General features: G+C 41.4%; 1 protein-coding gene across 4 annotated transcripts in view; it reads right to left on the bottom strand.

The window, feature by feature from the left end:
- Positions 1-16,805, bottom strand: part of PARM1 (prostate androgen-regulated mucin-like protein 1) — a 162,822-nt gene that overhangs the window by 99,571 nt on the left and 46,446 nt on the right. Inside the window, exon 1 of one of the 4 annotated variants that reach the window (XM_033214426.1) lies at positions 11,610-11,935. The exons of 2 other annotated variants lie outside the window; for them this stretch is intronic. In XM_033214426.1, coding sequence (XP_033070317.1) covers positions 11,610-11,652 — 43 coding nt within the window. In that variant the 5' untranslated portion in view covers positions 11,653-11,935. Of the gene's footprint in view, positions 1-11,609; positions 11,940-16,805 lie in introns of those variants that run through there. One more of the 4 variants, XM_033214427.1, reaches the window with a different exon arrangement.

The following is a 16,805-nucleotide window of genomic DNA, read 5'->3' on the forward strand; positions in this document are numbered from 1 at the left end:
TGAAAGAGACAGGGAGAGAAAGTAAAAGTGACCCAAGGTTCCCTTATCAGATACCACTGTATCCTTCTAAACCCTTTCTCCACAGGCACACACAATGTACATTTATTTTGTAGTTTGCTTTTCCAATGTACTGTGAAATATAAAGCTACAATATATTATGCCAATATATTATATTCATTTTTGCATGTCAGTACATCATGGACCATTTCATTATTTTAAGCAGTTGCCTAATATTGCCCAGTATGAATGTTTAATTTATGTTGGTTGATCTAACCAGCACATTATTGTTAGACATTTACATTGTTTCTAACTTATTTTTTATTAAAAACAGTTCTTAACCCAAACAGGCAAACAAACAGGACTTTGAATCAGGTATGGGTAGGTGACAGATACATTCTTATCTATTTCTGTGTAATGTGGCTTTAAAAAACCATTATAAAACAAGAGACAGCTGTTTCTTATGACATTAATTTTTTTTAACCAAAATCTTGGCTGTAAATTTCTGAATCTCAAAAACCACACTTTCCTCTTTTCTGTTACCCCTCCAATCTGAAACTCTATTCTCAGTGATGGAACCATTTTCACTTCCTGAGCAGCCACACTTGTCTTTGAGATTGGAGGCATTGAAAGCCTGCCTGCTCTTGCTGATGTGCAATTCTTTTCCTTCTGGTGAGAAATTAGGCCCTGCTTTTCATTTCACTCGGAGAACATGGTGACTCCCATGGGAGAAGAGGTGGGGCCATGGTCACCTGTCTTCCAGTGCCACAAGCACAAGACCAGACACAGCTCCCTGCTGGGCCGCCAGCACAGGTCAGAGCTACTCTCTGGGGACACACCCCTGTTTACAGTCAGGGCTGCTGATGTCAAGATGGCTGAGAGCCTGCCCTTCTCAAGAATGGACAAATGGACATATCATGGAACAAGCAAGGCAAATATTTTAAATAAACACAAAGTGTCATCCTCTTCTTTGGTTTGTTTATAGGTTGCTCTTCAAGTTGATATAATCTTAAATTTTACCATGATTACTAAGGCTGCAAGGCAAGCATGTTATTTTTTAAGCTCATATTCTTTTTGTCAGCCAAAAAATAATTAAACATTCTTATTTTGAGTAAGTCAGTGTATACCATGAGGATCTGTTTCATGATGAAGCTGGGGGATATGCCAACCTTGGGGACTTTAACACCAGCCACATTAAGAGGTGTCAGCCCTGCTGGGTAGATGACAAGTGCTTCCTTCTCCAATCTCAGCTAAGGTACAGGTTTTATTTGAGGCAAGACTTCTGCATCCCTTCTATCCATTGCTTAGTATAAAACACAATTCGTATTTCAGAATAACCAAAGATGGTAGCACAGGGTCTCTAAGGTCAACAAAGCTCCCATTCTGTTCTTCAGCTTATTAGTGACTAACTTATAACTTTACCACTCATCATCTTAATTTACTTAAATTTCTCAGATGTAACTGGGTAACTTTCAATCGTGCTTCCCTTAGACTCAAATCACTTTTCATCACCAGGTTATTTTTAGTTATATGGAATTCTCAAAAATGCTCAAATGGTGAAAGTATCTTTATCTTCCCTAGCTGAGCTCAAAGGTGACATTTTCTTAATTGTCCAGGGAGTTTACAAAGTTTCAGTTATTTTTAAATGATGGCTATGGCACCAAATAAAGCTTACATTTTAAGAAGAAGAATTTTGTGTGTGTATAGTTCAAAAATAGCTGATTTTCAAAGTTTAGCTTCTGTAATCCTCAATGAAGACTAAAGGCCTGACTCATTTTTTTAAAAAGCTTTTTGGAAGCACTAGACATAAGCACCTGATAGTAAGCAAGTTTGCCAGTGTCTCATTTTTGGGTCATTTAAGGCAAAATCTGAATTAAGTCTTCATTTTGCCAGCCCTCAGAAATGTATTTTAATCATCCAATTCAACAAATAGATTTTTAGTATCCTCATGTGCCCACACAGTGTTCTAACACAGTGGGATACCACAGCAAACAAGAGGGACAAAAATCTCTGTCCTCCTAGAGCTATGTTTTAGTGAGGGTTAAGGAGGGATGGAGGGAGATAGACTTTAAAGAAAAAGTAGAGGCAAGAGTCAGATAAGGGGCACCAGGAATATGGTGTTGGCAAGTGGAACAGACTACAATTTTAAGAGGTCGGTCAGGGTTAAGTCTCATTGAGAAGGTGACATTTGACAAAAGTTTTAAGGAAGTGAGGGAATTAGTCATGTGGATATCTGGAGAAAGTACATTCCAGACAGAGGACTTGGTTACTATGTGCTACTAGGTAGTCCTGTGGCTGGTGCAGAGTGAGCAAAGAAGAGTGTAGAAGATCCAATTCAAGAACCAACAAAGCCCCAGCTCACGGAGGTCTTGATGGTCACTCTAAGGGTTTTGGCCTTTACTCTAAAAACAATGAGGAGCCATTACAGGGCTCTGAACAGAGGAGTGACTGACATAGTTCCAATGAATTCGCTGTTGCTATGCTATGCAGAAAACAGACCTGAGAGGGGAGGGTTGAAAGCAAGTAGATCTGAGAGGAGGCCACTGCAGTGCTCTTAGAGAAAGACAGTAGTAGCTTGAACCAGAGTGGGAGAAACTGAGGAGGCAAAACGTGGTTGGATTCTGTACATATTTTAAAACAAGAGTAGACAGACTTTCTTGAAGGTTGGAATGCGGAGTGTTGAGAGAAAAAGAGGACTCAAGGATGACTCGTGATTTTTAGTCTGAGCTGCTAGAAAAGTGGCATTTCCATTCATTGATATGCAGAAGGCTTTACGTAAGCCCCTTAGGGGAAGAAAGCCTAGGAGCTAGTTTTGGACATGTTGAGTTTGAGATGACTATTAGATATTCAACTACTGATTTCCTTTTGACTAAGTCAAAATTTATCATCCTCAAAGAATGTAAATTCCCTGAGGGCAGAGTTTTGTCATTGTTCGTTAATGTATATCCAGAGCCTTGGACAGGGTTTAGCACATGTTGATTCTCAACTAAAAATTAACTGAATGAAAATTTATAAAGCACACACTATGTTTCTTGCTCTGTTCTACATGCTGGGGATACAACAGTGGAAAAAAAACCCACCATCATTTCTGTTCTCATGCACTTTACAATCTCGTAGTGGGAGACAGAGAAAGCAAATGAAGTAAAATAAAATAAATCCTTTTCTTGTTGGTGTACATACTTGATAGAGACTGGTTGAATGTCTACTCCCATGGCACTCTATGTCTATTGTCATAACCCTACAAGGAAGGAAACTGAGAGCACAGAGTTGGCATTGCTTGCTGGTCTATCTTACTCTAAAGCCTCTGTTACCACACCATATTGCTTCTCATATAAAATAACACAAATCCCTTCATCACCTGACAAATATCAGGGCTATGTTTCTCTTCGTATGAGCATCTAAAGGAGAGTCTTCTCATAATCAGTTTGTTTTTGAAGAGCAGTTTTAGGAAGGACGCCTGGAAGTAGGCAACCCTAGACCACTTTGCCCTCCTTAACTGAGTCAAACCATGTAGCTGCTTTCATCTTTACATCACAGGGCATTTTCTTATTCTTCACTTCCTTTCATGATGCCAAAGTTATCTTAATTACCCACCATAAAGTCTAACACATTATTTCATCTGAAAGGCTCACTTTGTAACTTTTCACAGAACTAAGGAGGCATACTAAAACAAATATTATATTCATATAAATTTGAAGAGGTATCCCTTATTCCTTTAAAAATGAAATCAAATGAATTTTTCATATCTAGAAGTAGCATCTAGTGTTGATTTGAGACTTAGTACTCCAAAATCATTTTAATCCTCCTCCTCCCCTGATTCAGCCATTTGATGTTTTCTTGGTCTCATGAAACATTATGCCCCCAGCTTCTCCTCCGTAATCTGTGCAGAAATTCTGAAACAGTCACTGCCCCTTCCTACTGCGCATTTCTTACCACGTTTCTGCACGTAATTTGATATCACACTTCCTGCCCCCAGCAACACTTCCTATCATGTAAATGATGAATATTTTTACTTCTGGTCTAACCTATCTGAATAGGTCCCCAAAAAGGAGACTATCTGGGCTCTCCTCCTGAATGTCATTTCCATCAACATTGTAATTTTTAAGATAAAACATCCAGGGTTCCCCACTAGTTGAATGTGGTAAAAGTGTATGTCTTGATGTTGCCCTTCAGGCGGCAATGCTCATTAATAGCAAGAATTCCCATGATCAGTGGAGTGTGTGATCTACCAATAACTTGCCTCTTTTCAAGGCCAAGAAAGACATCTTCAATCCACCAGATTTTCTTTAGGACCCTCTGATGAACAAGTGGCAGTGAGGTCACCTCATGTAATTCTAAGATACACTGAAATCCTCTCCTAATATGACACATTACATTAATTCAATAGAATGACTGGGATCTTAAACATCGTCCTAAATACATATAGTCAGTGCATTGTAACTAACATACTAAATAAACAGACAGCCTTTAACCTTTACAATAATTGTTACTGTTCTTCCTGAAGAATCCAATTACAGCACAAAGCAAGAGTCCTATAGTATGGAGTGTTCTAACAATCAAATAATTGTCAACACCAGTTAGTTATGGTATCTATCTGCTGTCTATCTGTGGGATCATGCTACGGCTTCAATATTTGCATTCTGAAAAAATTCATATGTTGAAATCCTAATCTCCAAGGTAAAGATGGTATTAGGAGGTAGGGACTTTAGGCAGTGATTAGACCATGAGGATAGTGCCTTATAAAAGAGGCCCCAGAGGGCTGCCTTACCCCTTCCACCACATGAGGAGGACACAGCTAATGAACCAGAAATACAGCCCCCTCCAGACACAGAACGTGCAGATGCCCTGATCTTGGACTTCCCAGTCTCTAGAACTGGAATAAATAAATACTGTTTATAAGCCTCCCTGTTTATGGTGTTTTGTTATAGTGGCCTGGACAAACTAAGACAGATCACAAAAGCTTTTCCAACAAAACTAAAACCATGTCATAAAGAATAGAGGACCAATAACTATCCATTATGGATACAATAGTGGGTGAATGAACCCTGTAAGTAATGAAGTTATGCTTGTGTACTACCCCTGGTAAAAATATCACAACGTAAAAGGTAACGTGTATTTTGTTAACTTCGTATTAGGAAATATAAGGTGTTCTAACCTCTGGGAATTCCGAATGGTAGCTACAAGTTTATAACCATGGCCAAAACAACAACAACAAAAAGAACAAATAAACAAAACCCTCTGTCATCTAATTCCTTTCATGTTCAACACCTGCACTGAAGTTCCCAGGTCCTTATTTCCTTGTTCATTGAAAAGAAAATCAAATGTTGGAATTTGAAATGTAAGTGGAAGATGTTATCATCAAAGGTGTATTCCACCACTCACCTTATTTTGTATTGAATAGACATGTTTTCTAAATATCACACCTGGTAATTTATCTTAATACTTTTTCCACTTAACAGTAAGGTATTCACAGATTTTTGCCTTAGGTATAAAAGGTACAAATATCCACCACAGTTCAATTGATCAATGGATTTTTTTTAAACATCTGTCTTAAAATTCTATCTAATATGGTGCTTCAGGCTCTATATAGCCACAGCTTCCAAGTGATACCAATAGACTTACCCAGCAGGGATTATGTAAACCTTATATAATTAATATTTGTGAGATTTCTTAAGATCCTGGCACAAAAGACGGCACTGAAATTCAAAGTTTTCAGTTTTAATCATAACTTTCCTTTTAAATTAAATGCCAGTTAGAGTCCGGAAGGCTTCGAGTCCCAGCCCCTATAGCAAGACCATTGCTACCATTAAAAATATACTTTTTTATATAGAGGAAGAGTCAAAAGGGGTTAAAGTCGTTTAGAGGGGCTATATAAATCCCATCAATGTTCAGAAATACACAGTTAATGGATATATAATCAGAATCAAAATATCTCATTGGTGTGAGTGCTGCCTCTAAATCCTAATCCATATAGTTGCTAACCCAGAGAGCTGCTCTTAAATCTCCATGTTTTCCCATGAATAGATTATTTCTAATGAAATGGTGCAGGGTAACTAAAGCCCCATGAGGCAGGCTTCAAAATAAAGCTAATCCTGTATCAAAGTCTCTGCATAAATGAACTGCAGATGAAAGGCCAAAAGTATGGTTGGCAGTTAAAACACAAGACAACCAGTTGAATTTGAATTTAAGATAAACAAAAAAGAAAGATTTGGTCTAAGTACGTCCCAAATATTGCATGGAACGTACTTAGAATTCACTGTTCATTTTACATTCAAATTTGACCAGACAACCTTTGTTTTTTATTTGCTAAATTCGGCAATACTAGCCAAAGGAAAATTAAGACTATTTTCAACTGACATTATACCATCCTGTACCAATGAAAAGCACAGATGAGATGAATTCTATAATTGTCTATTTCATTTTAATGATTTCTATTACTTACCCAATGGCAAAGTTCCCAACATCTATAAGCCATGTTAAAACAGGTGAAAGAAATTGGTTATGCTGGCGTAAAGGGTTATGAGGAACATTTAAAGATTCACACATTAGAAAATACAATGTTACATCAATCCTGTCATTTAAATAATTTAAGCTGTAACTAAAAAAATAAATGTCATGAACTACATACACAAATCAGTCTTACTGAATAGTTGCCCGGCTTGCACATTAACTAGATGACAACCTAATAGCTCTGTATGTCTAAGTAAAAAGCAAACATTGGATAAAGCAGACATTCAATATCTGCCCACCTCTTCTCAGAATTACCACTGTCTTCTACATAAAACATCAATTTTTCCAAGGAAACTGCTTCGCTTGATATCTTATGAACAAGACAAATAAGTTTAATTTCTAAACTAATGTGCCCAATTTTAGTGATAGACACTTCCAAAGGGAAGCAAACTGTCTTAACTGCTATTGCAGGATTCCTTCATTTAGATTTAAGACAGTCAAATTCGTTTTGAAAACACTTAAAAAATGTTGTTGTCCATTGCTTCCGGTGGGGTGTTATAACCCCCTTAGGGTAAATTATTGCTTAAGAAAGTCTGCTTAAACAGTATAATATTTGGCCAATGTTTTTCTCATAAAAACACAAGCACAATTAGACTGGGGTCAAATGCTGAAGTTAAATTAGAGATGCAGCAATTATTGATGATTGCTATTGTTTTGGAGCATTCGGACAAAATGACCTGTCTTTCCTAAGTTGTTAATCTGAATTATCTCAAGTTTGTAGCTCTGGGAAACTGACCTTTGAGGTTTAGCTGAGTTGAATTTTTGAAACACACCAGTTTGCAAAAGTTTCTATGGAAGAAATAAACTCCTTGGTGAGACTTTACATCTATTTGTTACTGAGAATTTTTTGGACTCTTGTGCTAAATCTGAGTTGGCATATTATTAACCTTTTCAAATTAGGCATTTAGTAGGCTCAGCTGAATATTTTCTTAATTTGCACATTGGTTTGCTGGAACAGCTGGCACTGCACTGGAATATTAGTTGAGATCTTAGATTTACATAGTCCAAGTACAAACATATAAACTCTGCTTTTGGAGAGGATGACCTAATTAGTGTAGAATATAGTACACTTCATTAATAAGAGTAATAGCAACAACAACAGCTAACACGTATTGAGCATTTGCTATGTCTCCAGCACTGTATACCTATAGGTATATTCAGTTATTGAACACTTTCAATAACTCCAATTTTTTATTCTCCAAATATTGTAGATAAGAAAATGCAGAGTGGTTAATGTACTTGCCCTCAATCACACAATTAGTAAGTAGTAAAGCTTAGATTTTTACCTAGGCAATCTAGCTGCAGAATCTACGCACCTACCATCTTGAAACACTACCTCTGTAAATGCATCAGTTAACAACAAAGAGAACAACAAAGAGTGTTCATCCACCTTCTCAGGTCAGTTTTCATGTGAAGGAAATGTCACATCTTTGACTGTGACCACAGATTTCAGGGGAATAGGAGTTTCTCAGGCTAAGGAAAGCAAGTGACTCTTCACAACCACCCCCAACAAACCATAATCAGCCTTCCTGTTTCCTTTAAATGTGTGCACAATTTTGTATATTTTAATATATGTGTGATAAGGCAACTAAGCTGACATATATCAAGTACAGAGTCATAAATGTGCAGGGTGAAGTAAGTCTTCCTTCAAGGATAAGGACATTCTAGGTGTTAGTTACCTGGAGAAGAGGTACCTACCAGAACCAGAATTCAAATAGGATCCCTAGCTGTGTGGCAGACTGGGAATCTAGCTCTCTGGTGATCTACGTCTTAATCACCAAGGGACCAATATGTCTGCGCAAGGTGGCTGGGTAACGGGTGGAAGGTCCCGAGAGGAGACAGGGGCAAACAGAGCAGACCCAGTGCAGGAGAAATAGGACCATGAGGTTTGTGCCTCTCTTACCTAGTGTCTTTCCTTTTTGTCCTTCTTGAGTATTCAGAAAATGCCTTTGAAAGTTCTAATGTATCTCATACTTCACTGAGGGAGTTTTTAAATAAATAGGGCCATAAAAAACTTGACTGTAACAACCATGGTGGCAAGAAGAAAGGAAGAGAATCCAGATGGGGAGCAAGAGAGGGATAAAGGTGGAAGCTACCAGTGGCCTGCCATTCTCATTCCCTTCTTGTTTTTGGGGACAAACGTTGGAGGCTCTGGTTTGTGTTTTAATCTGGAATCAGTACTGCAATATGCCTTATACTGGCATAAGAAGTGTTTGATAATGGTTTGTACAATAGACATGCTAGTTTTCTACTATAATCAACCTTGAGAGAACTGAAGACCATCTAAGATTTCTCTCTCCTTTTAGAAATACAAATGAGGCTGGGCACAGTGGCTCACATCTGTAATCCCCGTACTTTGAGAGACCAAGGTGGGAGGATCACTTACATTCAGGAGTTCAAGACCAACCTGGGCAACATAGGAATACCCCTCATATCTACAAAAAAAAAAAAAAAAAAAGCTGTCTATGGTGGTGTGAACCTGTAGTCCCACCTACTCCAAAGCTTGAGGTGAGAGGATGGGGAGGCCGAGGTTGCAGTGGAGCTGGAATCGCGCCATTGCACTCCAGTCTGGGTGACAGAGCTAGGCCCTTTCTCCATAAATATATAAATATGTTTATATATACCCGAGTGAATAAATGTGGAGATCTACCCTTGCTGGCTTGTTGACAATGCACACATATTTGCAAGTGTTCATTATATGTGCTGGAGGAAATATTATGTATATTTTGAGAGGATTTATTGAGCCAAAAAATAAGCCCCTGTGTAACGCTTTTCCTGGCTCAAGAAAGTATCACCTTAAGAATTTTACAGAAATATTTTTGAAGCCTATGGCTAGAAGGGGAAAAAGAAAAGGAAACAGAAAAGAAATAAGGCCTGGTGAAACTAACTAGAGATTTGCTAGGGAGTTCTGGGATAAGCCCCCAAAACCCATGTGCCACTTTCACTTCAAGAACCCTCATCTTTTTCTTCTTTACCAACACGTCTATTTTTTTCTTTAAAAATTATATTTTACATTCTGAAAACACCTTAAAATTAAGGTGCAAAGAATCTCATGAGGTATTTATGCCAGTTTTCATATTTTTTCATGAAATTTATTGCAAAGTAGCCCTAACAACTGACGTCTTAAAGAGATTCCTTCAGAGGCACAAACTTCAGCGAAAATGCAGCGTCCATTAGTTTCATCATTGTCCGCTTGGGATATGCACATCGAAACATAACTAGGGAAATGAGGCAGTATGTCTTCCTGAGTCTCAAGCCTCACAGGTGGAAGGCTGTGACCATCTGGACTCTGATCCTAATTAATGTATGGGGGTAGGTGTGGTGCTCAGCTGGTCCCTGGCCCACCAGTCTCCTCACTCTGGCGGTGGGTCAAGGGTGATATTCCTCCCGCAATAGCGGAGTTAAACTAAACTGTAACGCTGAACCAAAAAAAAAAGAAAGAAAGAGAAAAGGGTCTTGGGGGTGGGGGTGGGGGTGGGGAAGCTACAATACATAGCTTGTTCGGGTTAATCCCGGTTTTGACAACTGCCAGAGCTGTTTAGAAAAGGAAATGATTAAATAAATAAGACAAGCCACTAAATTAAATTAGCAAACGAACCCCTCTACTGACTCACTCAAGGGTTTCTGAACCTCAAGAAAAGATTTTTGAGTGAGGAGAAGTAAAGGTACCTTCCGTGTCATTACGTAAGCACCTCCTGCTTTGAGGATTACGGGATTACCACCGGCAGCCAGCCAGGAGCTCCGCTGCCTATTACATCTGCCTGACCCAGGCTCTCTGAGCCCAGCCCGAGGCTGGGCAGCCAAAGTCGCCTCCGAGTATTCGGGAACTGTCCGCGGACGCGTCTCCAAACCGTGCCGAGATACCAGCGCGAAAGAGTTTTTCTCAGACGGACGTTCAGTAAGTAGAGAAAATACGCTATAGTTTCAAATTGGGAAACTTTTCCTTATAACTGCATTACCCATTGTGAGCTGCCAGAAAACCGCTAGCTTCTTTTCAAGGGATTGCGACGACTCGTGTCCACAATTGCAGGAATCCGACGAACTCAGAGGGAGAAAATACAGACTCAAGCACGAGTAGAATCGGTTTGCGCTATGTGACTTTGGGTCACATTTAACTGAAAATGCCAGTGGCCGCGCAGTAGGGCTACCTTTTCCACCAGCACCATATCCACAGCCAGTCGTCCCTTTTCGGGAGACATTTTCTCGAAAAAATGGGTACCTGAACTCCAGATTCAAAGCGTCTTTCTGAATCTCTCCCCGGTCCCCGCCAAGCCGAGCTCAGTCGTCTGGCTCCCCTTTTCCCCATCCCCGCTGCCAGAGGTCGTCGCCGTCTGTGGTCCCGAAACCCGAGAGTGGCTCCTAGGAAGCCTTTCAGAGGTGGTGTAGGGGGAGGGGAGAGGATGCTAGTTTATCTAAGTTAATAGCTTCTTCCATGGGATACGTTTTTGGGGATCTCTGGGGCAGAAGGTAGCCTTGCAACCCCCAGTGACGATTGCGAGCCTGACCAAGGCCGGGCCGCTGCTGTTAGTGCCACATCATCCTAAGCGTAACTAGGAATGGACGCCGGAGATCAGAGACCGCCAAGACTCCAGAAAGCAAACCTGCCCCGCCAGGCGCGCAGCAGCTGCTGAAGCCTTCCCAGATGCGAACCTCCCACCCCCACTTCCCCTGCTTTTTCATCCCTTCCAGTGCCGAACCGCAACAAGAAGTCTGGTCCCGTACTCTGGCAGAGTGCGCTCCAAAACCCTGGTGAAGAAAGAGAAGCCTTGAGGCGCAGTCCGTGTTGCCCACCCTGGGCTCGAACGCGCAGCTCAGCCAGCCACCTGTTCCACAAAGCTGGAGTTTGTGCGGGTGCAGGCGCGGGCTGCGGCAGGAAGGACCCCATCGTCCCCTCCCTCGGCACGGTTCGGAACCGCCAAAGGCGCACATCACCTCAAATCTAAGTGCGCACACACCTGCGCACTCAACCCGGAGACTCGCACCACTCCAGGCGCCGGCGCGCGGCGACTCGCTGCCGGGTCTCCTAGCTTCAGCTCTGACCCCGCGCTCGCCACTGGGGCCCACCCCGCGACCTGCCCTTCCGGGAGGATGGCGCCAATTACCTGACGTTAAGATGCAAAGAGCGAAGAGAGTCTTGCAGACCATGGTAGCCTGGTGTTTGGTGCCAAGCCCGGAGCGGGCAGCAGGGACGTGGCGGACTGACAGAGCGCACTGGGCGCTGGTAGTGACTCCTCTGCCGGGTGGGCTGTGGTGGGAGCTGGGAGGCGCGGACAGCTCCAGTGGAAGGCGCGAGGCAGACGAGGCGAACGCAGCGCAGCTCCGTCAACTGCGTTCCCTCCAGTGCTCCGCGCGCTTCTGCTCCATCCCAGCCGCCCGAGCCCGGGGCCGCCTCCGCCGCCGCCGCCGCGCCTGCCGCTGCCAAACCCCTCCCACCCGGGCCCCGCGGCAATGACAGGGCCACCCCCTGGCCTTCCTTCTCTCAGCCCTCAGGTCCCGAGAGCCCCGGCCCAGAGCGGCCTCTGCTGGACAGTCAGGACCCGAGACCCTGGGTTCGGCAAATGTTTGCAGCACCTTGCTTTGTGCTGGGAACTAGGGATGAAAAGAAGTGTGAGCACATCTCTACCCTTAGGAATCTAGCTCAGCTTTTCTTACATGAGCTTACAGCCTTTAGAGAGGTGACCTTATGTCATTTTAGGTGTTCCCTCGGAGAACTGACACATGTTCCAAGAATAAGGACCTTCTTCATTTGTCCAAACACTTCTGCGTGTACATATTAAACCCTCATCCACATTCAACCCGGCTGAGTTTCCTGGGGCCTGAACCAGGATGTCTGCCGCTGTATTCAGCTTCTTACTAGAAGAAAATACTAATGTCAGGTAACTGATGGTGGAATAACTAAGCCAGACACCTTACTAGGCGTTGTTTCATGAATCCTTCCAAGAATTATTATTATTTCATTTTACAGATGAGAAAATGAAGGCACAGAGAAGACAATGTTCTCAAGGTCGCATAACTGGTAAGAATAGTTTGTGCACTGGGCCCATAATAACAAAGGCTGACATTTCCTGAGTGGTTGCTATGTGCTAGGCTCTGGACAACGGGCTGTTCAAGAATCAACCAAGTAATTTAGTTCTCACAACAATCCTTGGAGATTATTTCCTCGTTTTCAGGGGAGAAAGTGGAGGCACAGAGAAGTTTAACTTGCCCGAGTTCAAACAACTCGCAAGTAGTGATAAGATGCCTGCCCGGGCACCCTGCTCAACCTCTGTACTCTACTCCCTCTCCAGAGCCCAAAGCTTCTCCAAAGCCTACAGATTAGAACTGACCTTTCATTCAGTTCCCTCCCTGCTCCTGCTACACTTTAGGCTTGCTTAATTCTCACACTTCGATCAAAGCAGATGCCAGGTTCTCTCCCAATTCTGTTATTAATGAACCTGTTGGTCCCCTAGTCACCAGAGCTAGGGCACTGAAGGAGTTAACAAGCCTTTGTAAATAAATTATTTGTGTGGAAGACAGCTTTCTTTTTTCTGTGATATCTTCTTCATATGCCATGGGCTCTGTTCTCACTTCTTTCTCACATACCAGAAGCTGACTCTAGGAGGCCTGAGCACCTTGTCTATGGTCAATTCCTCTGCCTGACTCTATCACACTACCACTTGTAGATTTTGCTCACACTTCCAGAACCAGATTAAATTTGGATCAAATTTTTTTCTCTTTGTGTTGGTAAATCTATTAATTTCTGTTGGAATGAGAAACAAAAAATACTCAAACCAAGTGCCCATCCCCTCTCCGTCCTCCCTGGCCAGATAAACTGCAAATTCAATTTGTTCAACATGTTCTCTGAATGCTTTTGACTTCAAGGTTCTTCTGGTTTCTAGGATAATCTATGTGATTATGAACAATTTCTGCATCTGGGTTTTGGTTGTCATGGATGCAGGGACCACACACAGATGGAGTTATGTAGTGACATTCTATCAGGCACTGGCCGCTTTAAATAGGGCAGGTTAAGTAAGTGACTCTATGGCAGAAATAAAGATTTCTGAAGACCACTTCACAAGAAAAATTTATTCAATTGAAATTCAGCAAAACTTTAAGGAGTCTTTCTGGAGTGCAAAGCATGTGCAACTCTAACCTTGATATCTAAGATACTGGTTTGGTGCTCAAAGAATCATGACTCCGACACACTAATCAGTGAAAATTTCCAATACTTTTCTATTGTACGCAGGATAGAGTTGAAATAATTTGTTTGATTAAAATAGTTCATTTTAATTGCTGATTAAAAATTTTAATTTATTAATTTAGTCAGAGCATATTTAATCACTTATTTTATGCCAGCCAGCCCTTATGCTAGACAATGGGAATATAATGGTTGTAATAGCCAGGGTAGTGTAGGTTTTGCTGCTGTAATAAACCAGCCCAAAGTCTCCCAAGCTTAAGCAATAATGGTTTATTTTTTGCTCATCAAAATCTGCTATGGATCCAGGTTACTCCTCAGAGTAGCTGTCCTCAGGATTCAGTGTTGTACCACCATATCGAAACCTGCTTTTGTTACAATAGGTAGCTAGCCAGGCATGAGTGGGGCAGGAGAGGGCTCCCCCCACACCCCACCAGGAAAATCAGGAAACCATCATGTGGTGGCCAGGCAGTTATTAACTATCTCTCTAAAATAATAATTGGTTACAGCTGGCACGAGGGAATGGCCATCTCCCCATAAATAGGGAACACCTGAAACTGGTAATCAGCAGCTTCCGATAAGATCTCAGGAGTTGGGGCCGGGCGCGGTGGCTCAAGCCTGTAATCCCAGCACTTTGGGAGGCCGAGACGGGCGGATCACAAGGTCAGGAGATCGAGACCATCCTGGCGAACACAGTGAAACCCCGTCTCTACTAAAAATACAAAAAACTAGCTGGGCGAGGTGGCGGGCGCCTGTAGTCCCAGCTACTCGGGAGGCTGAGGCAGGAGAATGGCGGGAACCCCGGAGGCGGAGCTTGCCGTGAGCTGAGATCCGGCCACTGCACTCCAGCCTGGGCGACAGAGCAAGACTCTGCCTCAAAAAAAAAAAAAAAAAAAAAAAATCTCAGGAGTTGGGCGACTGAATTCAAGCATGTGCATTAAGATGCAACATGGTGGAGTTTAACTGGGATATGACCTTCGTGGGGCATTAAAGGAATGCAAGATGCCAGAAGTAGGCCAGCATGTAAAACTCTAAGTCCAAGGTCAAATGGGGCACTTGACCGCCAAGATGCCCGCTTGGGCCACTTCCAACTGTACTTTCCTTTCTTGATGCTCTAAAGGTTTTTAATTAACTTCCACTCTTGCTCTGAAACTTGCCTCAGTCTCTTTTTCTGCCTTACACCCCTCAGTTGTATTTTTTCTTTTGAGGCAAGAATTGAGGTTGCTGCAGACCTGTACTGATTCCCCGCCAGTGACTTGGATAGCTTCCACCGCTAACAGTTTCATATCCACTGAGTTAGGGGAAGAGAGAAGTGGAGAATTAAGTATTCAAATCTTCCATCTAAAAGTGACACTTCTGTTCGTATTTTATGGGTTAAGGCAAGTCAATGGTCATGCCCAACTTCAGGAAAGCAAGAAAGCATGTTATTTTTGTGTGCTCAGATAGAGACGAGAACCTATAGCAGGGAACACTGTGATGTGTGCCACAGGGGCTAATTGTCTCTGCACCAGGAAACTTATTTTCTAGTAGTGGGGAGTTAAACATTGAATGAATAATCACAAAGACATATGCAATAGCATTATATTAAATGCCACAATAATAATAATGATGAAAATTTATTAATTGTTCCAAGCATTTTATGTACAGTCATGTGTTTAAATTTCTACACTCTAACTTTGTGAGACAGATACTGTAGAAGACCGGAATATGGCACTTCAAAATATGTCTTTTTGGTATAAGTATTTGTTTGAGAAACAGCAGCTATAGGAGCAACTCTGAGAACAGAGTGGAATTACCTTTTTGTAGGGTGAATTTAAATCGATAAAGGGAATTTTCATTTGTAAGAATGTCTTCCTCTGAGTACTAGGAAGAAAAGGATGGCACTAAATTACTAGAAACTCTCATTAATGGAGAGGGCACTGACTTAAATCTGCATAACATACTTTGTTTACCATGCTTTACCTGGTCACTTCCTCATAACTGCACCCCTACCCCCATACTCCTCTTTCTTTGTTTCAGCTGAAGATGATATTTAAGTTTGAATTCAAAGCCACCTCTTTGAAAATTACTAATTCCCTGACTATCTCATAGATATATATGTGTATATATAAATATATGAAATACACATGTTAATACATCTGTGGGGTTTTTGTTGTTGTTGTTAATCTGTCTTTTGTTATAGGGGGTCCCAACTTAGAACTCATAAAGGGTAGAGAGAAAAATTATCTTTTCTCCCCCCAAATACTATTATTATCCAAATTTTACAAAGTAAGACTGAGAAATACTTATACGGAATAAAACTTTGAAGGAAACTAAGGGATGCAATGAGATATAATAGCAGGGGAACTAGTATTCCTCAGTGCAGTCGGGGATGGAATTTGCATATAACCCATTGACTTACAGCAAAAGCCATTTTTTTTAGTAAAATTCTTAGTTCTTTTATAATACTCCACTGGGATAAAATCTCAGATAAATCTACCTTTTACTGACTTTGACTCTTTTTTGATCATTGATAAAATGAATTTTTAGTGTTGTGGACTTTTAATATTTTACCAAAAATAATTGCTCTTGGCTGACTTAGATTTTTACATCCTGAATATATTATCCTTTATAATTTTAGATAATATAGAAGTATTATTTCTGGATTCTTGATATCATGAGATGGTTTCATCTGGTCTCTTGGCTTAAGTGAGAGAATAACTTGGCTGAGAGAGCTGCAGTGGTTAGAGGTTGGGTCCTAATCCCCTCTGCCATCTACTAACTGAGTGATTCTAATTAATTATTTGGCACCTCTATTTCTTTGTTTCCATATCAGTCTGCTAGGGCTGCCATAACAGAACATCACCAACTAGGTGGCTTAAACAACATAAATGTATTTTTTCCATGTTATGGAAGTTGGATGTCTAAGGCCAAGGCAATACCAGTGTTCAGGCTCTTGACACTATTGCAAGAAGGAATTCAAGGATGAGTCAGGAAATAGTGACAGTAGGAGATTTATTGCAAAGTGAAAAGCACTTTGCAATAAGGGGATTGTGGGGGTACTTAAGACAGAGTTGTTCAATGGAGTTTGGAGTTTCTATCTTTATGGGCTTCTTTAACCAAGGGGTGGAATATTCATTAAAAT

The sequence above is a fragment of the Trachypithecus francoisi genome, unplaced genomic scaffold (assembly GCF_009764315.1).
Source record: "Trachypithecus francoisi isolate TF-2019V2 unplaced genomic scaffold, Tfra_2.0 Lachesis_group1, whole genome shotgun sequence".
NCBI lineage: Eukaryota > Metazoa > Chordata > Mammalia > Primates > Cercopithecidae > Trachypithecus > Trachypithecus francoisi.